The 26,205-nt window shown below is 41.5% G+C and overlaps 1 protein-coding gene across 2 annotated transcripts in view; it reads left to right on the top strand.

Annotated features, from left to right (window-relative positions):
* Positions 1–25,868, top strand: part of MARCHF7 (membrane associated ring-CH-type finger 7) — a 178,157-nt gene extending 152,289 nt beyond the window's left edge. For both annotated transcript variants that reach the window (XM_053698346.1, XM_053698345.1), the window contains 3 exons: positions 24,664–24,777; positions 24,860–24,908; positions 25,042–25,868. In XM_053698346.1, coding sequence (XP_053554321.1) covers positions 24,664–24,777; positions 24,860–24,908; positions 25,042–25,076 — 198 coding nt within the window. In that variant the 3' untranslated portion in view covers positions 25,077–25,868. The remainder of the gene's footprint in view (positions 1–24,663; positions 24,778–24,859; positions 24,909–25,041) is intronic.
* Positions 25,869–26,205: the final 337 nt, after the last annotated feature.

Raw genomic sequence — 26,205 nt, forward strand, 5'->3', positions numbered from 1 at the left:
TTTAAAAATAAATTACTCCCTTCAGAACCAAATATCTGAGGAGAAAGCGGAGGCATGTCATGAACAGCATTATCCTGAGACTCTGATCCTTTTGGTTGCTGTCCACCCTAAAAAGTCTTCTAAACTTAATAGTTTATGATTCTCCCTCTTCTGAGGATGTCTTTCCTGTTCCAGACGACAAAATGTCTGACATTATAGCTCAGGAATGGTATAAGCCAGGGGTATCTTTCCCCCTTCTGTGTTTTTAAAGAGGTTTCCTGTTGCTGACTCCATTTGTGATTTATGGCCGTGCCTAAGGTAGAAGGAGCTCTCTACTCTAGCCAAAATAACTACTATTCCTATAGAGGATAGTTGTGCCTTTAAAGATCCCATGGATAAGAAGCTAGAGGCTTACTTAAAGAGGATGTACATCCATCAAGGATTAGTGGCAAACTGTGGCAAGTTTTTCTACAGTTGCGATGCCCTGTCTGATCTGATATCAGAGGAGACTACGATTGAGGAGATTCAAGATAGTATCAAGGCTCTTAAATTATCCAATACTTTTATCTGTGATGCCTACATGCAGGTAATTAGACTGGGAACTAAGATGTCTAGCTTCACATTCCTAGCTTGTAGAACTATGTGGTTAAAATCTTGGTTGGCTGATGTTTCTTCCAAGGCCAAGCTTTTGGCTCTACCTTATAAAGGTAAAAACCTATTCGGTCCTGGTCTGGCGGAAATAATTTCAGAGATCTTTCCTACCTCAGGACAAGAAGAATAGACCTAAGGTTTGACAGACTTCTAATTCTCGTTCCTTTTGCAATTTTCCTCTTTCTTCCAAACCAGACCCATCCCAGGTCCTCTTGGAAGTCCAGCCAGCCTTGGAATAAGGGAAAGCAAAACAAGAAGCCTTCAGCTGACTCTAAATTGGGGCCACCCCCGATATGATCCTGGAGGCGGCTTTCATTTTTTTCGACAGGCTTGGATACACAACGTCCCAGATCTGTGGACATAGTATCCCAGGGTTACAAAATAGGATTCAAGTCTTCTACGTTCCCATGAGTGGAAGGTAAATCTGGAAAAGAGTTCTCTTGTTCCTGCTACAAGAGTGTGTTTCCTAGGGACAATAATAAATTCCCTGTCCGTGAAGATTTTCCTGACGGATGTCAGAAAATCCAAACTTCTGGCTTCTTGCCTTTCTCTCCAGTCTGTTTGTCCATCAGTGGCTCAATGCATGGAGGTGATAGGTCTGATGGTGGCTTCCATGGACAGGATTCCTTTTGCTCGGTTCTATGTACAACCTCTGCAGCTTTGCGATAAATCTGAATGGTCTCCATTCCATTGACATGCAGAGGATAAATCTGCATCCCCAAACAAGAAGCTATCTCGTGGTGGATTTCACATGAACATCTGTCTCTGGGAACTTGCTTCCTGAGCCCTTCCTGGGTGATTGTAACTATGGACGCCAAGCTCAAGGCCTTTGGTCTGGGGAAGAGTCTTCTCTTCCAATAAACATCTTGGCCTCTATTTTTAGTCCGATTTATCAGATTTCAGTCTGACAACATCACCTTAGCGGCTTACATCAACCACCAGGGAGCAACTCTGGAGAATGCGAGTCAACTCCTTCATTGCCAAGGTACTCAGTGGGTAGAAGCTCACAATTGTCTGCCATCCACATTCCAGGAGTGGACAATTGGGAGGCGGATTTTCTGAGCAGACAGACTTTTTTCATCCTGGGGAGTGGACTCTCCATCCTGAAGTGTTCTCAAGGATAACTCTCGGGTGGCAGGTTCCAGAGTTGGATCTGATGACATCTGGAAGCTTGGCGTTCTGACGAAAATACGGTTCAAAATCAAGAGATCCTCAGGCCGCCCTTATAGATGCTTTGGCGGATCCTTGGGATTTCGGTCTAGCATACCTGTTGCCTCCAGATGCTCTCCTTCCATGAGTCATTGCTCATATCAAGCAGCCGAGAGCGTCTGATTCTAATTGCTTCTGCCTGGCATTGCAGGATCTGGTTTGCAGATCTGGTGATGTCATCTCTTCCACCTTGGTGGTTACCTCTGAGGAAGGACCTTCTAATTCAGGGTCCATTTTTCCATTCAAATCTGGATTCTCTGAAGCGGACTGCTTTGAGATTGAACTCCTAGTTCTGTCTAGATGTGGTTTTTCGGAAGCGGTCATTGATACTATGCTTCAGGCTCGTAAATCTGTTACTTGCAGGATTTACCTTAAGGTATGGCGCCAATACCTTTTCTTTCATGTAATTAGCAAGAGTCCATGAGCTAGTGACGTATGGGATATACATTCCTACCAGGAGGGGCAAAGTTTCCCAAACCTCAAAATGCCTACAAATACACCCCTCACCACACCCACAATTCAGTTTTACAAACTTTGCCTCCGATGGAGGTGGTGAAGTAAGTTTGTGCTAGATTCTACGTTGATATGCGCTCCGCAGCAAGTTGGAGCCCGGTTTTCCTCTCAGCGTGCAGTGAATGTCAGAGGGATGTGAGGAGAGTATTGCCTATTTGAATGCAGTGATCTCCTTCTACGGGGTCTATGTCATAGGTTCTCTGTTATCGGTCGTAGAGATTCATCTCTTACCTCCCTTTTCAGATCGACGATATACTCTTATATATACCATTACCTCTGCTGATTCTCGTTTCAGTACTGGTTTGGCTTTCTACATACATGTAGATGAGTGTCCTGGGGTAAGTAAATCTTATTTTTTGTGACACTCTAAGCTATGGTTGGGCACTTTGTTTATAAAGTTCTAAATATATGTATTCAAACATTTATTTGCCTTGACTCAGAATGTTCAACTTTCCTTATTTTTCAGACAGTCAGTTTCATATTTGGGATTATGCATTTGAATTATTCATTTTTTCTTACCTTCAAAAATTTGACTCTTTTTCCCTGTGGGCTGTTAGGCTCGCGGGGGCTGAAAATGCTTCATTTTATTGCGTCATTCTTGGCGCGAACTTTTTTGGAGCAAAAATTCTTTTCCGTTTCCGGCGTCATACGTGTCGCCGGAAGTTGCGTCATTTTTTGACGTTATTTTGCGCCAAAAATGTCGGCGTTCCGGATGTGGCGTCATTTTTGGCGCTAAAAAAAAAAAATATGGGCGTCGCTTTTGTCTCCACATTATTTAAGTCTCATTTTTCATTGCTTCTGGTTGCTAGAAGCTTGTTCTTTGGCATTTTTTCCCATTCCTGAAACTGTCATTTAAGGAATTTGATCAATTTTGCTTTATATGTTGTTTTTTTCTCTTACATATTGCAAGATGTCTCACGTTGCATCTGAGTCAGAAGATACTACAGGAAAATCGCTGTCTAGTGCTGGATCTACCAAAGCTAAGTGTATCTGCTGTAAACTTTTGGTAGCTATTCCTCCGGCTGTTTGTATTAATTGTCATGACAAACTTGTTAATGCAGATAATATTTCCTTTAGTAAAGTACCATTGTCTGTTGCAGTTCCTTCAACATCTAAGGTGCAGAATGTTCCTGATAACATAAGAGATTTTGTTTCTGAATCCATCAAGAAGGCTATGTCTGTTATTTCTCCTTCTAGTAAACGTAAAAAATCTTTTAAAACTTCTCTCCCTACAGATGAATTTTTAAATGAACATCATCATTCTGATTCTGATGACTCTTCTGGTTCAGAGGATTCTGTTTCAGAGATTGATGCTGATAAATCTTCATATTTATTTAAAATGGAATTTATTCGTTCTTTACTTAAAGAAGTATTAATTGCTTTAGAAATAGAGGATTCTGGTCCTCTTGATACTAATTCTAAACGTTTAGATAAGGTATTTAAATCTCCTGTGGTTATTCCAGAAGTTTTTCCTGTTCCTAATGCTATTTCTGCAGTAATTTCCAAAGAATGGGATAAATTGGGTAATTAATTTACTCCTTCTAAACGTTTTAAGCAATTATATCCTGTACCGTCTGACAGGTTAGAATTTTGGGACAAAATCCCTAAAGTTGATGGGGCTATTTCTACCCTTGCTAAACGTACTACCATTCCTACGTCAGATGGTACTTCGTTTAAAGATCCTTTAGATAGGAATTTGAATCCTTTCTAAGAAAAGCTTATCTGTGTTCAGGTAATCTTCTTATAGACCTGCTATATCATTGGCTGATGTTGCTGCAGCTTCAACTTTTTGGTTGGAAACTTTAGCGCAACAAGTAACAAATCATGATTCTCATGATATTATTATTCTTCTTCAGCATGCTAATAATTTTATCTGTGATGCCATTTTTGATATTATCAGAGTTGATGTCAGGTTTATGTCTCTAGCTATCTTAGCTAGAAGAGCTTTATGGCTTAAGACTTGGAATGCTGATATGGCTTCTAAATCAACTCTACTTTCTATTTCTTTCCAGGGTAACAAATTATTTGGTTCTCAGTTGGATTCTATTATTTCAACTGTTACTGGTGGGAAAGGAACTTTTTTACCACAGGATAAAAAATCTAAAGGTAAAAACAGGGCTAATAATCGTTTTCGTTCCTTTCGTTTCAACAAAGAACAAAAGCCTGATCCTTCATCCTCAGGAGCAGTTTCAGTTTGGAAACCATCTCCAGTCTGGAATAAATCCAAGCCTGCTAGAAAGGCAAAGCCTGCTTCTAAGTCCACATGAAGGTGCGGCCCTCATTCCAGCTCAGCTGGTAGGGGGCAGGTTATGTTTTTTCAAAGAAATTTGGATCAATTCTGTTCACAATCTTTGGATTCAGAACATTGTTTCAGAAGGGTACAGAATTGGTTTCAAGATGAGACCTCCTGCAAAGAGATTTTTTCTTTCCCGTGTCCCAGTAAATCCAGTGAAAGCTCAAGCATTTCTGAATTGTGTTTCAGATCTAGAGTTGGCTGGAGTAATTATGCCAGTTCCAGTTCCGGAACAGGGGATGGGGTTTTATTCAAATCTCTTCATTGTACCAAAGAAGGAGAATTCCTTCAGACCAGTTCTGGATCTAAAAATATTGAATCGTTATGTAAGGATACCAACGTTCAAGATGGTAACTGTAAGGACTATCTTGCCTTTTGTTCAGCAAGGGAATTATATGTCCACAATAGATTTACAGGATGCATATCTGCATATTCCGATTCATCCAGATCATTATCAGTTCCTGAGATTCTCTTTTCTGGACAAGCATTACCAGTTTGTGGCTCTACCGTTTGGCCTAGCTACAGCTCCAAGAATTTTTTCAAAGGTTCTCGGTGCCCTTCTGTCTGTAATCAGAGAACAGGGTATTGTGGTATTTCCTTATTTGGACGATATCTTGGTACTTGCTCAGTCTTTACATTTAGCAGAATCTCATACGAATCGACTTGTGTTGTTTCTTCAAGATCATGGTTGGAGGATCAATTTACCAAAAAGTTCTTTGATTCCTCAGACAAGGGTAACCTTTCTGGGTTTCCAGATAGATTCAGTGTCCATGACTCTGTCTTTAACAGACAAGAGACGTCTAAAATTGATTGCAGCTTGTCGAAACCTTCAGTCACAATTATTCCCTTCGGTAGCCTTATGCATGGAAATTCTAGGTCTTATGACTGCTGCATCGGACGCGATCCCCTTTGCTCGTTTTCACATGCGACCTCTTCAGCTCTGTATGCTGAATCAATGGTGCAAGGATTACACAAAGATATCTCAATTAATATCTTTAAAACCGATTGTTCGACACTCTCTAACGTGGTGGACAGATCACCATCGTTTAATTCAGGGGGCTTCTTTTGTGCTTCCGACCTGGACTGTAATTTCAACAGATGCAAGTCTCACAGGTTGGGGAGCTGTGTGGGGGTCTCTGACGGCACAAGGAGTTTGGGAATCTCAGGAGGTGAGATTACCGATCAATATTTTGGAACTCCGTGCAATTTTCAGAGCTCTTCAGTTTTGGCCTCTTCTGAAGAGAGAATCGTTCATTTGTTTTCAGACAGACAATGTCACAACTGTGGCATACATCAATCATCAAGGAGGAACTCACAGTCCTCTGGCTATGAAAGAAGTATCTCGAATTCTGGTTTGGGCAGAATCCAGCTCCTGTCTAATCTCTGCGGTTCATATCCCAGGTATAGACAATTGGGAAGCGGATTATCTCAGTCGCCAAACGTTGCATCCGGGCGAATGGTCTCTTCACCCAGAGGTATTTCTTCAGATTGTTCAAATGTGGGAACTTCCAGAAATAGATCTGATGGCGTCTCATCTAAACAAGAAACTTCCCAGGTATCTGTCCAGATCCCGGGATCCTCAGGCGGAGGCAGTGGATGCATTATCACTTCCTTGGAAGTATCATCCTGCCTATATCTTTCCGCCTCTAGTTCTTCTTCCAAGAGTAATCTCCAAGATTCTGAAGGAATGCTCGTTTGTTCTGCTGGTAGCTCCGGCATGGCCTCACAGGTTTTGGTATGCGGATCTTGTCCGGATGGCCTCTTGCCAACCGTGGACTCTTCCGTTAAGACCAGACCTTCTGTCTCAAGGTCCTTTTTTCCATCAGGATCTGAAATCCTTAAATTTAAAGGTATGGAGATTGAACGCTTGATTCTTGGTCAAAGAGGTTTCTCTGACTCTGTGATTAATACTATGTTACAGGCTCGTAAATCTGTATCTAGAGAGATATATTATAGAGTCTGGAAGACTTATATTTCTTGGTGTCTTTCTCATCATTTTTCTTGGCATTCTTTTAGAATACCGAGAATATTACAGTTTCTTCAGGATGGTTTAGATAAGGGTTTGTCCGCAAGTTCCTTGAAAGGACAAATCTCTGCTCTTTCTGTTCTTTTTCACAGAAAGATTGCTATTCTTCCTGATATTCATTGTTTTGTACAAGCTTTGGTTCGTATAAAGCCTGTCATTAAGTCAATTTCTCCTCCTTGGAGTTTGAATTTGGTTCTGGGGGCTCTTCAAGCTCCTCCATTTGAACCTATGCATTCATTGGACATTAAATTACTTTCTTGGAAAGTTTTGTTCCTTTTGGCCATCTCTTCTGCCAGAAGAGTTTCTGAATTATCTGCTCTTTCTTGTGAGTCTCTTTTTCTGATTTTTCATCAGGATAAGGCGGTGTTGCGAACTTCTTTTGAATTTTTACCTAAAGTTGTGAATTCCAACAACATTAGTAGAGTAATTGTGGTTCCTTCATTATGTCCTAATCCTAAGAATTCTAAGGAGAAATTGTTGCATTCTTTGGATGTTGTTAGAGCTTTGAAATATTATGTTGAAGCTACTAAATCTTTCCGAAAGACTTCTAGTCTATTTGTTATTTTTTCCGGTTCTAGAAAAGGCCAGAAAGCTTCTGCCATTTCTTTGGCATCTTGGTTGAAATCTTTAATTCATCTTGCCTATGTTGAGTCGGGTAAAACTCCGCCTCAGAGGATTACAGCTCATTCTACTAGGTCAGTTTCTACTTCCTGGGCGTTTAGGAATGAAGCTTCGGTTGATCAGATTTGCAAAGCAGCAACTTGGTCCTTTTTGCATACTTTTACTAAATTCTACCATTTTGATGTATTTTCTTCTTCTGAAGCAGTTTTTGGTAGAAAAGTACTTCAGGCAGCGGTTTCAGTTTGAATCTTCTGCTTATGTTTTTCATTAAACTTTATTTTGGGTGTGGATTATTTTCAGCAGGAATTGGCTGTCTTTATTTTATCCCTCCCTCTCTAGTGACTCTTGTGTGGAAAGATCCACATCTTGGGTAATCATTATCCCATACGTCACTAGCTCATGGACTCTTGCTAATTACATGAAAGAAAACATAATTTATGTAAGAACTTACCTGATAAATTCATTTCTTTCATATTAGCAAGAGTCCATGAGGCCCGCCCTTTTTTTGTGGTGGTTTTGATTTTGTATAAAGCACAATTATTCCAATTCCTTATTTTATATGCTTTCGCACTTTTTTATCACCCCACTTCTTGGCTATTCGTTAAACTGAATTGTGGGTGTCGTTAGGGGTGTATTTGTAGGCATTTTGAGGTTTGGGAAACTTTGCCCCTCCTGGTAGGAATGTATATCCCATACGTCACTAGCTCATGGACTCTTGCTAATATGAAAGAAATGAATTTATCAGGTAAGTTCTTACATAAATTATGTTTTTTCTGTGCGAAGCTAAGGGTTTCTCCTTGAGTCGGGTGAAGGTTCCCCCTGGAGAAAAGTTTGTCAGTCAGTACTCTGAAGGGTCAGATTTCTGCACTGTCTATTCTTTTGCACAAACTTCTGGCAGATTTACCAGATGTTCAAGCTTTTGTTCAGGCTCTGGTCGGAATCGGGACTGTGTTTAAACCTGTTGGTCCTCCTTGGAGCCTTAACCTAGTTCTTAATGTTTTACAGCCGGCTCCTTTCGAGCCAATGCATGTGGTTGATATAAAGTTATCTTGGAAGGTTTTGTTTCTCCTTGCTTTTTCTTCTGCTCGCAGAGTTTCTGAGCTTTCAGCAGTGTGATTTCCCCGTACCTTATTTTTCATGCAGATAAGGCGGTACTTTGTACTAAAATAGTTTCTCCCTATGGTGGTGGTGGATCAAAACATTAATCTGGGAAATAATTGTTCCTCCTTTTTTGTACTAATTCTTTTCCTAAGGAACCTCTTTTGCATAACTTGGATGTGCGTGCTCTAAAGTTTCACTTACAAGCTACTAAAGATTTTCAGCAATCTTCTGCCCTGTTTGTTGTTTTCTCTGGAAAGCGTAAGGGTCCAAGGCCACTTCCACTACTCTTTCCCTTTAAAAGTATGATTTGTTTTGTTTTTGAGACTGCTGGACAGCAGCCTCCTAAGAGAATTATGGCTAATTCCACTAGGGCTATCTACTTCTTGGGCTTTCAAAAATGAAGCTTCTGTTGAACAGATTTGAAGGCAGCAACATGGTCCTCCTTGCCTACTTTTCCCAAATTCTACAAATTTGAGGCCTCTTTTGGGAGAAAAGGTTCTTCAAGCGGTGGTACCTTCTGTTTAGGTCCTCCTGCCTTGTTCTCCCTCCCTGTTTATTCAGTGCCCTCTTTCTTGGGTATTGGTTCCCACTAGTAATTAGAATAACGTTGTGGACTCTCCATGCCACATGAAAGAAAACAAAATTTATGCTTACCTGATAAATTTCTTTCCAGGTATGGAGGGTACACGACCCCGCCCTCTTTAATTATAATTCGGCGGTTTTCCATCTAAAGGGGAGGAGAGTCCATGGCTTTATTCATTACTATTGGGAATTAAGAACATGGCCACCAGGAGGAGGCAGAGACACCCCAGCCAAAGGCTTAAATACCTCCTCCACTTCCCTCATATCCCAGTCATTCTTTGCCTTTGGTCACAGGAGGATGGCAGAGGAGTGCCGGAGTTTCAGAGTAGTCTCTTATGGAGGGTAGTACTCTTCGCAGTGGGACTGGAGTTTTAAGTAGTCCTGTCAGCCTCTCAATGAGAGCCTGGAGCGAAAGGGAGAGTCTTTCTGCAAAACCATCCCGACTCAACGGCTCCATAAGCAATCAGCGTTGAGTGAAGAAAGCAGGCAGCAAAACTCGTCAAGTCCATATCAGGAGCGAGGCTACTGACCTGTCACACTTAAAGGGCTGTGTTCCTGTTCCACGGCATAGATTCTGGTAAGATCATTTAATTTTTTATTAATAGCATAGAAGACAGGGTCACAGTGTGGCGCCTTTTATCTTTACAGAATCAAGGGTTAATATTCCTGGAAGGGGGATTATTGAACAGGGGGGGGTTATACATGATATTTCTTTCATGTAATTTGCAAGAGTCCATCCATGAGCTAGTGACGTATGGGATATACAATCCTACCAGGAGGGGCAAAGTTTCCCAAACCTCAAAATGCCTATAAATACACCCCTCACCACACCCACAATTCAGTTTTACAAACTTTGCCTCCTATGGAGGTGGTGAAGCAAGTTTGTGCTAAGATTTCTACGTTCAAATGCGCTTTTCAGCATTTTGAAGCCTGATTCCTCTGAGTACAGTGAATGTCAGAGGTATGTGAAGGGAGTATCACCTATTGAATGCAATGGTCTTCCTAACTGGGATCCATTTCATAGGTTCTCTGTTATCGGTCGTAGAGATTCATCTCCTACTTCCCTTTTCAGATCGACTATATACTCTTATATACCATTACCTCTACTTATTTTCGCTTCAGTACTGGTTTGGCTATCTGCTATATGTGGATGGGTGTCTTTTTGGTAGGTATGTTTCTTTTACTTAAGACGCTCTCAGCTATGGTTTGGCACTTTATATATAAAGTTTTAAATATATGTTTGTACTTATATTTGCCATGATTCGGGTTTATCAGTATATTTCCTTTTTGCAGAATGTCAGTTTCATATCTGGGAAATGCATAAAAAAAAAAAATCTTATCTGAGGTTTTCTAAAATGTGGGCTGTATTAGGCTCGCGAGAGCGCAAAATGCTATAATTTATTGCGTCATTTTTGGCGCAAGACTTTTTTGGCGTAAAAATTACGTTTGTTTGCAAATTCGTCATTTCCAGCGTCTTAGTTGGCGCCGAGTCTTTTCTCGAGGTTGCGTCATCTATGACGCTTGAGTTACGTTCCGGACGTTTTTGGCACCAAAAAATGCCAACCTTTTTTTTTCATTATTTAAGACCTCATTCCTTTTGCCTGTGGTCTCTTTTATCTATGTCAGTGGCCTATTCTGTTTGCATTTTTTCCCATTCCTGAAACTGTCATATAAGGAAATTGATTATTTTGCTTTATATGTTGTTTTCTTCTGTTATGTGTGATCAGTCCACGGGTCATCATTACTTCTGGGATATAACTCCTCCCCAACAGGAAATGCAAGAGGATTCACCCAGCAGAGCTGCATATAGCTCCTCCCCTCTACGTCACTCCCAGTCATTCTCTTGCACCCAACGACTAGATAGGATGTGTGAGAGGACTATGGTGATTATACTTAGTTTTTATAACTTCAATCAAAAGTTTGTTATTTTACAATAGCACCGGAGCGTGTTATTGCCTCTCTGGCAGAGTTTGAAGAAGAATCTACCAGAGTTTTTACAATGATTTTAACCGGAGTAGTTAAGATCATATTGCTGTTTCTCGGCCATCTGAGGGAGGTAAAAGCTTCAGATCAGGGGACAGCGGGCAGATGAATCTGCATTGAGGTATGTAGCAGTTTTTATTTTCTGAATGGAATTGATGAGAAAATCCTGCCATACCGTTATAATGACATGTATGTATACTCTACACTTCAGTATTCTGGGGATGGTACTTCACTGGAATTACTCTGTAAAAAGTACATTAACCTTTTAATAGGTATTTATTATGTTAAACGTTTTTGCTGGAATGTAGAATCGTTTGCATTTTCTGAGGTACTGAGTGAATAAATGTTTGGGCATTATTTTTCCACTTGGCAGTTGCTTGTTTTAATTGTGACAGTTTCGTTTCTCTCTCACTGCTGTGTGTGAGGGGGAGGGGCCGTTTTTGGCGCTCTTTGCTACGCATCAAAAATTTCCAGTCAGTTACTCTTGTATTTCCTGCATGATCCGGTTCATCTCTAACAGAACTCAGGGGTCTTCAAACTTCTTTGGAGGGAGGTAGATTCTCTCAGCAGAGCTGTGAGACTTATATATTGACTGTGATTAAAAACGTTGCTCTGTAATTTTTACGTTTCAAATTTAATTGTTACTTTACTAATGGGAACAAACCTTTGCTAAAAGTTGTGTTGTTTTCAAGGATTGATGCTATAACTGTTTTTCAGTTCATTATTTCAACTGTCATTTAATCGTTTAGTGCTTCTTTGAGGCACAGTACGTTTTTGTTAAATAAGATTGTAACCAAGTTGCAAGTTTATTTGCTAGTGTGTTAAACATGTCTGATTCAGAGGAAGATACCTGTGTCATTTGTTCCAATGCCAAGGTGGAGCCCAATAGAAATTTATGTACTAACTGTATTGATGCTACTTTAAATAAAAGCCAATCTGTACAAATTGAACAAATTTCACCAAACAGCGAGGGGAGAGTTATGCCGACTAACTCGCCTCACGTGTCAGTACCTGCATCTCCCGCCCGGGAGGTGCGTGATATTGTGGCGCCTAGTACATCTGGGCGGCCATTACAGATAACATTACAAGATATGGCTACTGTTATGACTGAAGTTTTGGCTAAATTACCAGAACTAAGAGGCAAGCGTGATCACTCTGGGGTGAGAACAGAGTGCGCTGATAATACTAGAGCCATGTCTGATACTGCGTCACAGCTTGCAGAGCATGAGGACGGAGAGCTTCATTCTGTGGGTGACGGTTCTGATCCAAACAGATTGGATTCAGATATTTCAAATTTTAAATTTAAATTGGAGAACCTCCGTGTATTACTAGGAGAGGTTTTAGCGGCTCTTAATGATTGTAACACTGTTGCAATACCAGAGAAATTGTGTAGGTTGGATAAATACTTTGCGGTACCGGCGAGTACTGACGTTTTTCCTATACCTAAGAGACTAACTGAAATTGTTACTAAGGAGTGGGATAGACCCGGTGTGCCGTTCTCACCCCCTCCAATATTTAGAAAGATGTTTCCAATAGACGCCACCACACGGGACTTATGGCAAACGGTCCCTAAGGTGGAGGGAGCAGTTTCTACTTTAGCTAAGCGTACCACTATCCCGGTGGAGGATAGCTGTGCTTTTTCAGATCCGATGGATAAAAAATTAGAGGGTTACCTTAAGAAAATGTTTGTTCAACAAGGTTTTATATTGCAACCCCTTGCATGCATCGCGCCGATTACGGCTGCGGCAGCATTTTGGATTGAGTCTCTGGAAGAGAACCTTAGTTCAGCTACGCTGGACGACATTACGGACAGGCTTAGAGTCCTTAAACTAGCTAATTCATTCATTTCGGAGGCCGTAGTACATTTAACCAAACTTACGGCTAAGAACTCAGGATTCGCCATTCAGGCACGTAGGGCGCTGTGGCTAAAATCCTGGTCAGCTGATGTAACTTCTAAGTCCAAATTACTTAATATACCTTTCAAGGGGCAAACTTTATTTGGGCCCGGTTTGAAAGAAATTATCGCTGACATTACAGGAGGTAAGGGCCACGCCCTGCCTCAAGACAAAGCCAAAGCTAAGGCTAGACAGTCTAATTTTCGTCCCTTTCGGAATTTCAAAGCAGGAGCAGCACCAACTTCCACTGCACCAAAACAGGAAGGATCTGTTGCTCGTTACAGACAAGGCTGGAAACCTAACCAGTCCTGGAACAAGGGCAAGCAGGCCAGGAAACCTGCTGCTGCCCTAAGACAGCATGAATCGAGGGCCCCCGATCCAGGACCGGATCTAGTGGGGGGCAGACTCTCTCTCTTCGCCCAGGCTTGGGCAAGAGATGTTCAGGATCCCTGGGCGTTAGAGATCATATCTCAGGGATACCTTTTAGACTTCAAATTCTCTCCCCCAAGAGGGAGATTTCATCTGTCAAGGTTGTCAACAAACCAAATAAAGAAAGAAGCGTTTCTACGCTGTGTACAAGATCTGTTATTAATGGGAGTGATCCATCCGGTTCCGCGGTCGGAACAAGGACAAGGGTTTTACTCAAACCTGTTTGTGGTTCCCAAAAAAGAGGGAACTTTCAGGCCAATCTTGGATTTAAAGATCCTAAACAAATTCCTAAGAGTTCCATCGTTCAAAATGGAAACTATTCGGACAATCTTACCCATGATCCAAAAGGGTCAGTACATGACCACAGTGGATTTAAAGGATGCTTACCTTCACATACCGATTCACAAAGATCATTACCGGTATCTAAGGTTTGCCTTCTTAGACAGGCATTACCAGTTTGTAGCTCTTCCATTCGGATTGGCTACGGCTCCAAGAATCTTCACAAAAGTTCTGGGTGCCCTTCTGGCGGTACTAAGACCGCAAGGAATTTCGGTAGCTCCGTACCTAGACGACATTCTGATACAAGCTTCAAGCTTTCAAACTGCCAAGTCTCATACAGAGTTAGTTCTGGCATTTCTAAGGTCGCATGGATGGAAAGTGAACGAAAAGAAGAGTTCTCTCTTTCCTCTCACAAGAGTTCCATTCTTGGGGACTCTTATAGATTCTGTAGAAATGAAGATTTATCTGACAGAAGACAGATTAACAAAGCTTCTAAATGCATGCCGTGTCCTTCATTCCATTCAACTCCCGTCAGTAGCTCAATGCATGGAGGTGATCGGCTTAATGGTAGCAGCAATGGACATAGTACCCTTTGCACGTCTACATCTCAGACCGCTGCAATTGTGCATGCTGAGTCAGTGGAATGGGGATTACTCAGACTTGTCCCCTACTCTGAATCTGGATCAAGAGACCAGAAACTCTCTTCTATGGTGGCTTTCTCAGCCACATCTGTCCAGGGGGATGCCATTCAGCAGGCCGGACTGGACAATTGTAACAACAGACGCCAGCCTACTAGGCTGGGGCGCTGTCTGGAATTCTCTGAAGGCTCAGGGACAATGGAATCAGGAGGAAAGTCTCCTGCCAATAAACATTCTGGAATTGAGAGCAGTTCTCAATGCCCTTCTGGCTTGGCCCCAGTTAAAAACTCGGGGGTTCATCAGGTTTCAGTCGGACAACATCACGACTGTAGCTTACATCAACCATCAAGGAGGGACAAGAAGCTCCCTAGCAATGATGGAAGTATCAAAGATAATTCGCTGGGCAGAGTCTCACTCTTGCCACCTGTCAGCAATCCACATCCCGGGAGTGGAGAACTGGGAGGCGGATTTCTTGAGTCGCCAGACTTTTCATCCGGGGGAGTGGGAACTTCATCCGGAGGTCTTTGCCCAAATACTTCGACGTTGGGGCAAACCAGAGATAGATCTCATGGCGTCTCGCCAGAACGCCAAACTTCCTCGCTACGGGTCCAGATCCAGGGATCCGGGAGCGGTTCTGATAGATGCTTTGACAGCACCTTGGAACTTCGGGATGGCTTATGTGTTTCCACCCTTCCCACTGCTTCCTCGATTGATTGCCAAAATCAAACAGGAGAGAGCATCAGTGATTCTAATAGCGCCTGCATGGCCACGCAGGACTTGGTATGCAGATCTAGTGGACATGTCATCCTGTCCGCCTTGGTCTCTACCTCTAAGACAGGACCTTCTGATACAGGGTCCATTCAAACATCAAAATCTAACTTCTCTGAAGCTGACTGCTTGGAAATTGAACGCTTGATTTTATCAAAACGTGGTTTTTCGGAGTCGGTTATTGATACCCTGATACAGGCTAGGAAGCCTGTTACCAGAAGAATTTACCATAAGATATGGCGTAAATACCTATACTGGTGCGAATCCAAAGGTTACTCCTGGAGTAAGGTTAGGATTCCTAGGATATTGTCCTTTCTACAAGAAGGTTTAGAAAAGGGTTTATCGGCTAGTTCATTAAAGGGACAGATCTCAGCTCTGTCCATCTTGTTGCTCAGGCGTCTGTCAGAAAATCCAGACGTCCAGGCCTTTTGTCAGGCTTTAGCTAGAATCAAGCCTGTGTTTAAAACTGTTGCTCCGCCATGGAGTTTAAACCTTGTTCTTAACGTTCTACAAGGAGTTCCGTTTGAACCCCTTCATTCCATTGATATAAAGTTGTTATCTTGGAAAGTGTTATTTTTAATGGCTATTTCTTCGGCTCGGAGAGTCTCTGAGTTATCAGCTTTACATTGTGATTCTCCTTATTTGATTTTTCATTCAGATAAGGTAGTTCTGCGTACTAAACCTGGGTTCTTACCTAAGGTAGTCACTAACAGGAACATCAATCAAGAGATTGTTGTTCCTTCTTTATGCCCAAATCCTTCTTCAAAGAAGGAACGTCTTCTACACAATCTGGATGTAGTTCGTGCCCTCAAGTTCTACTTGCAGGCAACTAAGGATTTTCGACAAACGTCTTCCCTGTTTGTCGTGTACTCTGGTCAGAGGAGAGGTCATAAGGCTTCGGCTACCTCTCTCTCCTTCTGGCTTCGTAGCATAATTCGTTTAGCCTATGAGACTGCTGGCCAGCAGCCTCCTGAAAGAATTACAGCCCATTCTACTAGAGCTGTGGCTTCCACTTGGGCCTTTAATAATGAGGCCTCTGTTGAACAGATTTGCAAGGCTGCAACTTGGTCTTCGCTTCATACTTTTTCCAAATTTTACAAATTTGACACTTTTGCTTCTTCGGAGACTATTTTTGGGAGAAAGGTTCTTCAGGCAGTGGTTCCTTCTGTATAATGAGCCTGCCTATCCCTCCCGTCATCCGTGTACTTTTGCTTTGGTATTGGTATCCCAGAAGTAATGATGACCCGTGGACTGATCACACATAACAGAAGAAAACATAATTTATGCTTACCTGATTCCTTTCTTCTGTTGTGTGATCAGTCCACGGCCCGCCCTGTTTTTTTAAGGCAGGTAAATATCTTTTAAATTATACTCCAGTCACCACTTCACCCTTGGTTTCTCCTTTCTCGTTGATTCTTGGTCGAATGACTGGGAGTGACGTAGAGGGGAGGAGCTATATGCAGCTCTGCTGGGTGAATCCTCTTGCATTTCCTGTTGGGGAGGAGTTATATCCCAGAAGTAATGATGACCCGTGGACTGATCACACAACAGAAGAAAGGAATTTATCAGGTAAGCATAAATTATGTTTTTTCTTTTACATACTGCAAGATGTCTCAATCTGATCCTGTCTCAGAATCTACTACTGGAATCCTGCTGCCTGATATCAGTTCTACCAAAGCTAAGTGCATTTGTTGTAAACCTGTGGTAACTGTTCCTCCAGCTGTGGTTTGTAATAGTTGTCATGATAAACTTTTACATGCAGAAAATGTTTCCATCAGTAGTAGTTCATTACATGTTGCTGGTCCATCAACATCTAATGCTCAGGATATTCCTGTAAATTTAAGAGAATTTATTTCTGATTCCATTCAGAAGGCTTTGTCTGCTATTCCGCCTTCTATTAAACGTAAAAGGTCTTTTAAAACTTCTCAGAGTTGATGAATTTTCAAATGACCGACAACATACTGATTTATCTATCTCTGAGGATCTGTCGGATTCAGAGGATCCTGCCTCAGATATTGACACTGACAAATCCTCTTATTTAAAATGGAGTATATTTGTTCTTTATTAAAAGAAGTGTTGATTGCATTTGCTATGGAGGAGACTAGTCCTCTTGATTCTAAAACTAGTAAACGTTTAAATTAGGTTTATAAACCTCGTAGTTATTCCAGAGGTTTTTCCAGTTCCTGATGCTATTTCAGATATGATTTCAAAGGAATGGAATAGACTGGGTACTTTTACTCCAAGGTTTAAAAAATTGTATCCTTTGCCTACTGATAGATTGGAGTTTTGGGAAAAGATCCCCAAAGTTGATGGGGCCATCTCTACTCTTGCTAAACGTACTACTATTCCTACGGAAGATAGTACTTCTTTTAAAGATCCTTTAGATATGAAGCTTGAATCTTATCTAAGGAAAGCTTATTTATGTTCAGGTCATCTTCTTAGGCCTGCTATTTCTTTGGCTGATGTTGCAGCTGCCTCAACTTTTTGGTTGGAAACTTTAGCGCAACAAGTATCAGATCATAATGTGTATAGCATTGTTAAATGAATTCAACATGCTAATAATTTCATTTGTGATGCCATTTTTTTTATATTATCAGATTTGATGTTAGATATGTCTTTAGCTATTTTAGCTAGAAGAGCTTTATGGCTTAAATCTTGGAATGCTGATATGACTTCTAAATCAACATTGTCATCTTTAGTTCCAAGGCTATAATTTCAACCGTCACTGGGGGGGAAGGGAGCTTTTTTGCCTCAGGATAAAAAAAAATAATCTAAGGGTAAATTTAAAGCTTTTAACCGATTTTCGTTCCTTTCGACAATATAAGGAACAGAAATGTAATCCTTCCCCTAAGGAATCTGTCTCAAATTGGAAGCCTTCCTCCAATCTGGAATAAATTCAAGCCATTTAAGAGATCTAAACAGCACCCAAGTCCGCATGAAGGTGTGGCCCTCAGTCCAGCTCAGCTGGTAGGGGGCAGATTCAAATTTTTCAAGGATGTTTGGATAAATTCAGTCCAAAAGCGTTGGTTTCAGAACATTGTCTCTCAGGGGTACGGAATAAGTTTCAGGGTAAGACCGCCTGTGAGAAGTTTCTTTCTCTCACGCATTCCAGTGAACCCAGAGAAAGCACAGGCTGGGGTAATCGTGCTAGTTCCTTTTCAGGAACAGGGTCTGGGGTTTTATTCAAATCTGTTCATTGTCCCAAAGAAAGAAAATTCAGTCATACCAGTTCTGGATCTAAAAGTCTTAAATCGTTATGTAATAGTACCAAAATTCAAAATGGTGACTATAAGGACTATTCTGCCTTTTGTTCAGCAAGGGCATTATGCATCCTGTAAGTCTATTGTGGACATATATCTTCATATTCCGATTCATCCAGATCACTATCAGTTCCGGAGATTCTCTTTTCTAGACAAGCATTGCCAATTTGTTGCTCTTCCTTTTGGCCTAGCGACGGCTCCAAGGATCTTTTCAAAGGTTCTCGGTGCCCTACTCTCTGTAATTAGAGAGCGGGGTATTGCGGGGTTTCCTTATTTGGACGATATCTTGGTACTTGCTCAGTCTTTACAATCTGCAGAATCTCACACGAATCAACTAGTGATGTTTCTTCAAAGACATGGTTGGATTAATTTACCAAAAAGTTATTTGATTCCTCAAGGGTAACCTTTTTAGGTTTCCAAATAGATTCAGTATCCATGACTTTGTTTCTAACAGACAAGAGACGTCTGAAATTGGTTGCAGCCTGTTGGAACCTTCAGTCTCAGTCATTCCCTTCAGTAGCTATGTGCATGGAGGTTTTAGGTCTCATGACTGCAGCATCGGACTCGATCCCCTTTGCTCGTTTTCACATGAGACCTCTTCAGCTTTGTATGCTGAACCAATGGTGCAGGGATTATACAAGGCTATCACAATTAATATCCTTAGATCCCAATGTTCAACTATCTCTGACTTGGTGGTTAGATCACCATTGTATAGTTCGAGGGGCCTCTTTTGTTCGTCCAACCTGGACTGTGATCACAACAGATGCGAGTCTTTCAGGTTGGGGAGCTGTCTGGGGATCTGACAGCACAAGGGGTTTGGAAATCTCAAGAGGCGAGATTACCAATCAATATTTTGGAACTCTGTGCGATTCTCAGAGCTCTTCAGTTTTGGCCTCTATTGAAGAGAGCCATTTATTTGTTTTCAGACAGACAATGTCACAACTGTGGCGTATGTCAATCAGGGTGGGACTCGCAGTCCTCAAGCTATGAAAGAAGTATCTCGGATACTTGTTTGGGCAGAATCCAGCTCCTGTCTAATTTCTGCGGTCCATATCCCAGGTATAGACAATTGGGAAGCGGATTATCTCAGTCCTCAAGCTTTACATCCGGGAGACTGGTCTCTTCACCCAGATGTGTTTTTTTTTTCAAATTGTTCAGATGTGAGGGCTTCCAGAAATAGATCTGATGGCATCTCATCTAAACAAGAAACTTCCCAGGTACCTGTCCAGGGATCCTCAGGCGGAAGCAGTGGATGCATTTACACTTCCTTGGAATTATCAACCTACCTAGTTCTTCTTCCAAGAGTGATTTCCAAGATCATCATGGAGCAATCAATTTGTACTGCTGGTGGCTCCAGCATGGGCCCACAGGTTTTGGTATGCGGATCTTGTTCGGATGTCCAGTTGCCAACCATGGCCACTTCCACTAAGGCCAGACCTATCTCAAGGTCCGTTTTTCCATCAGGATCTCAAATCATTAAATTTGAAGGTATGGAAGTTGAACGCTTAGTCATAGAGGTTTCTCTGACTCAGTGATTAATACTATGTTGCAGGCTCCTAAATCTGTTTCTAGAAAGAATTATCGAGTTTGGAAGACTTACATTTCATGGTGTTCTTCTCATAAATTCTCTTGGCATTCTTTTAGAATTCCTAGAATTTTACAGTTTCTTCAGGATGGTTTGGTTAAGGGTTTGTCTGCGAGTTCCTTGAAAGGACAAATCTCTGCTCTTTCTGTTTGATTCCACAGAAAAATTGCTAAACTCCCTGATATTCATTGTTTTTTTTTTTTTTTTTTACAGGCTTTGGTTTGTATCAAGCCTGTCATTAAATCAATTTCTCCTCCTTGGAGTCTTAATTTGGTTTTGAAGGCTTTACAGGCTCCACCGCTTGAGTATATGCATTCTTTGGACATTAAATTACTTTCTTGGAAAGTGTTGTTCCTTTTGGCCATCTCTCTGCTAGAAGAGTTTCTGAATCATCTGCACTTTCTTGTGAGTCTCCTTTTCAGATTTTTTTTTTTTTGTCATCAGGATAAGGCAGTTTTGTGGACTTCATTTAAATTCTTACCTAAAGTTGTGAATTCCAACAACATTAGTAGGGAAATTGTTGTCCCTTCTTTGTGTCCCCATCCTAAGAATTATTTGGAAAGATCTTTACATTCTTTGGATATGGTGAGAGCTTTGAAATATTATGTTGAAGCTACTAAAGATTTCAGGAAGACTTCTAGTCTATTTGTTATCTTTTCTGGTTCTAGGAAAGGTCAGAAGGCTTCTGCCATTTCTTTGGCATCTTGGTTAAAGCTTTTGATTCATCACGCTTATTTTGAGTCGGGTAAATCCCTGCCTGAGAGGATTACAGCTCATTCTACTAGGTCAGTTTCCACTTCCTGGGCCTTTAAGAATGAAGCTTCAGTTGATCAGATTTGCAAAGCAGCATCTTGGTCTTCTTTGCATACATCAAAATGGTTGAACTTAGTAAATGTATTTGCTTCTTCAGAAGCAGTTTTTGGTAGAAAAGTTCTTCAGGCAGCTGTTTCAGTTTGATTCTTCTGCTTATAATTTCAGTTTTTTTCTTTTCCATTATAAGATTAAAACTTATGATTTGGGTTGTGGATTAATTTTTTTCAGCGGAATTGGCTGTCTTTATTTTTTATCCCTCCCTCTCTAGTGACTCTTCTGTGGAGTTCCACATCTTGGGTATTACTATCCCATACATCACTAGCTCATGGACTCTTGCCAATTACATGAAAGAAAACATAATTTATCTAAGAACTTACCTGATGAATTCATTTCTTTCATATTGGCAAGAGTCCATGAGGCCCACCCTTTTTATGGGGGTTATGATTTTTTCTGTATAAAGCACAATTATTCCAATTCCTTTGTTTATGCTTTTGCTCCTTTCTTTATCACCCCACTTCTTGGCTATTCGTTAAACTGAATTGTGGGTGTGGTGAGGGTGTATTTATAGGCATTTTGAGGTTTGGGAAACTTTGCCCCTCCTGGTAGTATTGTATATCCCATACGTCACTAGCTCATAGACTCTTGCCAATATGAAAGAAATGAATTTATCAGGTAAATTCTTACATAAATTATGTTTTCGTCCCTTTCGTGCGGACAAGGCCCAGCGCCAGCAACCTTCCACGAAAGCGGACCAGTCCAAGGGATCTTGGAAGCTGGCTCAATCTTCGAACAAGTCCAAGTAGAGCAAGAAGCCAGCTGAGACTAAATCGGGATGAAGGGGCGGCCCCAGACCGGTCTCCAGATCACATAGGGGGCAGATTATCTCTATTCTCAGACGCATGATTGCAGGACGTTCAGGACCCTTGGCTTCTAGAAATGGCCTCTCAGGGTTACAGGATAGGGTTCAGATCCCATCTGCCGAGGGCAGATTCCTCCTGTCAAACCGGTCTTCAAGACCAGAGAAGAGAGGCCTTTCTAGAGTGTGAGAGATCTCGCCTCTCTCTGGGTTATCGTACCAGTAACCCTAGCAGACAGTCTTGGGTACTATTCCAACCTTTTTGTCGTTCCAAAGAAGTAAGGCACATTCCGCCTGATTCTGGACCTAAAGTGTTTGAACAAGTTTCTGAGTGTTCCATCGTTCAAAATGGAAACGATCAGATCTATTTTGCCCCTAGTTCAAGAGGGGACAGTTCATGACGACTTTAGACTTCAAGTTGCTAAGATTTGCGTTTCTGGACCAACACTTCCAGTTTGTGGCCCTTCCTTTTGGTCTGGCGACAGCCCCTAGAGTCTTCACAAAGGTTCTGGGGGCGCTGCTTGCAGTAGCCAGATCCAGGGGCATTGCGGTGGCGCCTTACTTGAACGACATCCTAGTTCAGGCGCCGTCGCTCAGCCTTGCAGAGGATCATTCGAGGGCTCTTCTGCTTCAATCTCAGTTGGAAGATCAACTCAGGAAAGAGTTCCCTGGTTCCCAGCAACAGGCTGGAGTTTGTGGGCACAATAGATTGTCCATGAAGATATTTCTCACAGACCAGCGGCACAGGAAATTTGCGTCCTGTCTTGCCCTTCAGTCCTCCGCAAGCCTGTCTGCTCAGTGTATGGAGCTGATGGGTCTCATGGTGTCAACCATAAATGTCATCCCATTCGCCAGGTTCTATCTCAGACCTCTTAAATTGTGCATGTTGAGACAGTGGAACGGCGATCATTCAGATCTATTGCAGGGGGGTACGATGAGCTTCCTCATGAGGTGTCTTGGATTCTGGAGTGGGCGGAATCCCATGACTGCTCGCTTTCAGCGATTCACATTCCAGGTGTGGACAACTGGGAAGCAGACTTTCTCATCAGACAATCCTTCTATCCGGGGGAATGGTCTCTTCACCCCATGTTTGTGGAGATTTGTCATAGATGGGGAGCACCGGAAATAGACCTCATGGCGTCCAGACTCAATTGCAAGCTACCTCGATACAGGTCGAGGTCCAGGTATCCCCAGGCTGAGCTGATAGATGCCTTAGTGGTTCCTTGGGGATTACCACTTCTACCTTGCGTAGTGGCATGCATCAAACAGGAACAGGCCCCGGCCATTCTGATTGCTCCTTTGTGGCCGCGGAGGATGTGGTTTGCGGATCTGGTGGGGATGTCATTCTCTCTGCCATGGAGGTTACCCTGTCGCAGGGATCTGCTTTCACAGGGTCCCTTTCAACATCGAAATCTAGATTTTGAGGCTGACTGCATTGAGATTGAACGCCTAGGCTTTTCAGAAAGTGTGATTGGCTTCCTTGCCTGAATGAGAGTATCAGTCACTCGTCGCATCCACCATATAGTGTGGAGGACTTACTTGTCCTGGTGTGAGAAGCATGGATATCCTTGGCATAAGGTGAAGGTATCCAGGATTCAGTTTTTTCTCCAAGATGGTTTGGAGAAAGGTCTTGCCGCTAGTTCCTTTTTAAAGGGACAGATTTCGGCATGATCAGTTTTGTTGCATAGGAGACTCGCTGAGCTCCCTGACATTCAATCTTTTGTTCAGGCTCTGTCTAGAATCAGGCCTATCTTTAGATAGTTGGCTCCACCTTGGAGCTTAAACTTGGTCCTTAAGGTTTTGCAGAGGGTTCCTTTTAAACCTCTGCATTCCATTGACATTAAGATTCTGTCCTGGAAGGTTCTCTTCCTGTTGGCTATTGCATCGGCAGAGTATCTGAACTAGCTGCCTTGCAATGTGATCCTCCTTATCTGGTGTTTCATGCGGATAAGGCTGTACTTCGCACTGAGTTGGGGTTTCTCCCCAAGGTGGTGTCTAACCGTAACATCAGTCAGGAAATAGTTGTTCCTTTGTGTCCTAACCCTTCTTCAAAGGAGAGGTTACTTCATAACCTGGATGTGGTTCGTGCCTTGAAGTTCTACCTTCAGGCTACAAAGGATTTCAGACAGTCTACAGCTTTGTGGTGTATTTTGGGAAGCGCAAAGGGCCTCTGCGACTGTCTTTTTGGTTGAGGCGCTTAATTCGCTTGGCTTATGAGACAGTGGGACATAAGCCTCTTCAGAGGATCACGGTTCATTCAACTAGAGTTGTGGCTTTGTCTTGGGCCTTCAAGAATGAGGCCTCTATGGAGCAAATTCGTAAGGTGGCTACCTGGTCCTCCTTACACTTTTACAAGGTTTTACAAATTTGATGGGTTTTTTTCTTCTGCAGAAGCTGTTTTTGGGGGAAAGGTTTTGCAGGCTGTGGTGCCCTCAGATTAGGGTCTGCCTTTTACCCTTCCGGTTTCATTCAGTGTCCTCTAGAGCTTGGGTATATGTTCCCAATAGTAATGAATGAAGCTGTGGAAACTCCTCCCCTTTAGATGGGAAACCTAAATTATGCTTACCTGATAATTTCATTTCCATTGAGGGGAAGAGTCCACGGCTCACGCCCGTATCTCCGTTGGGCGGCCCTAAAGATATCTTCTGGCACCTTTTTTACCCTGATATTTCTCCTACTGTTCCTTGTTCACGTGGCAGAATGACTGGGGGATGAGGGAAGTGGGGAGGTATTTAAGCCTTTGGCTGGGGTGTCTTTGCCTCCTCCTGGTGGCCAGGTTCTTAATTCCCAATAGTAATGAATGAAGCTGTGGACTCTCCTCCCCTCGATGGAAATAAAATTATCAGGTAAGCATAATTTATCTTTTTTTGAGTAACCACAGGCACATTTTCACCCATGTGTTTCTTTTTTCCATTTTCCTTTGGCTGAATGACTGGGTATTATAGGTAAGGGAAGTTACACTTAACAGCTTTGCTGTGGTTCTCTTTGCCTCCTCCTGCTGGCCAGGAGTTGAATATCCCACTAGTAATTGGAATGACGTTGTGAACTCTTCATGCCCGATAAGAAAGACATTGACAGGTAAGCATACATTTTGTTTTTATGTGTTCTTATATATTTATGTTCTGTTTTATATATTTGTGTGTCTGTTTCCATCCTCTTAATATTGTATAATCTTTCTGTAGGCAGAGTATGAATTTATCAGCTCTGGGCTGTACCTAGTTGTGTTGCTGCATTTATGTGAGCAGCGATTTTCCGATATGCTGGGAGCTGCAAATGAAGCCAGCAACAGAGTCAGAGTGAGTAAATGTACACAGTACATTATCGGACTTAAATAAATAAAAGTATATATGCATATATAAATTTTATTTTCCCTTTCAGTTTATAAATCTTGCAAGAACCCTCCAGGCTCATATGGATGATCTTGAAAGTGAGTTTGTGGTGTGTGTATTCACCCATATCTCTTCCCCCCCCCCCCCCCATTACAAACTAGCAGTAAGATTTATGGCACAGATCACCTCAGACTGGAACGTTCACTAATTTTATTTTTCTCTTTCCCAAAGCATCCGAGGAGGATTCAGAGGAGGAAGGGGTGTAAAAGGACATAAGATGCCACATTTGCAAAATTGAATTTGTAATTAACTGAACATGTTGCAATTTTAAAAAAAAAAATCTTCTTTTTCTCTCTATCCATGCCTAATCTCAGTCACAAGGTTTACCCTCTAATCACTTGTTGCACTTGATAGGGTTATAGTTTTCATTTAAAAGAAAGTGCCAGTCTACCAGTGTGAGTAGTTTGGACTTCTATAATACAGCACATGTGTTTTTATTTAAATATATAATATGAACCTATATAATGTGTTTATTATCAATGTGTTTCCTTTTTATTTGTTTTCTATGTCTCAACTCTGCCTATTTTATGACCAGTCCACTTTGATCCATTTTAACTGTTTTAACAACAAAAAAAAAGACTGGCTTTTGTGGGAAGAATTATTAATAAAATTATTACTTTTTTTTTTTTTTTTTTTTTTGCTTTAGAATATTTAAAAAGCCTTAAGTTGCAAACTCCTATTTTTTAATCTTCAAGTGTTGACAATTTTAACAAGGGGGTTTTGTATTCAATTTTCAGATTTTGATTAGGTGTGTATGTATTTCCTACATCACTATAGACATTTAAAAAGGATTTTAACTAGTAATATCAGATTGGAATCTGTCTTGCCAATTCCCTGTATAGCACATTTTACAATTTTTACAACTTTCACACTTGTCAATGCAGCTTGATTACAACTAAGCACTTGTAATTGAAATAGTTAATCCCCTGTCTCCACTTTAAACACTGACTTAATGTTGTATGATTGATTAAAGTAATAAAGATAATTAAACAAATTCATTTTCTTTGTGTGCATTCAGTTTGTGTGTTCTTGGTTGCTTCAATATCAACTGAGCCATGAATATTGTATGTCCAGCTATATGTGACATCTATAAAAAAGACATTCCATAAATAGTGGATATACAAAGACTTACTATGGTCTATACATTTTATATTGGTTAGAGGTATATGCAGAACTAAACTAAGTGAACCTTAAAAGAAACCCCCAGGAATATTTTAAAAATTAGTAGTTAAATATCCCAAATCAAAATTAGTGGCCACTCTTGGACCACTGGCTACAAGTATAAAGAAGGGGTAGAGATTGGGGACAGATATCAACCTTCGAGTGAAGTGGCCC

The sequence above is a fragment of the Bombina bombina genome, chromosome 1, assembly GCF_027579735.1.
Source record: "Bombina bombina isolate aBomBom1 chromosome 1, aBomBom1.pri, whole genome shotgun sequence".
NCBI lineage: Eukaryota > Metazoa > Chordata > Amphibia > Anura > Bombinatoridae > Bombina > Bombina bombina.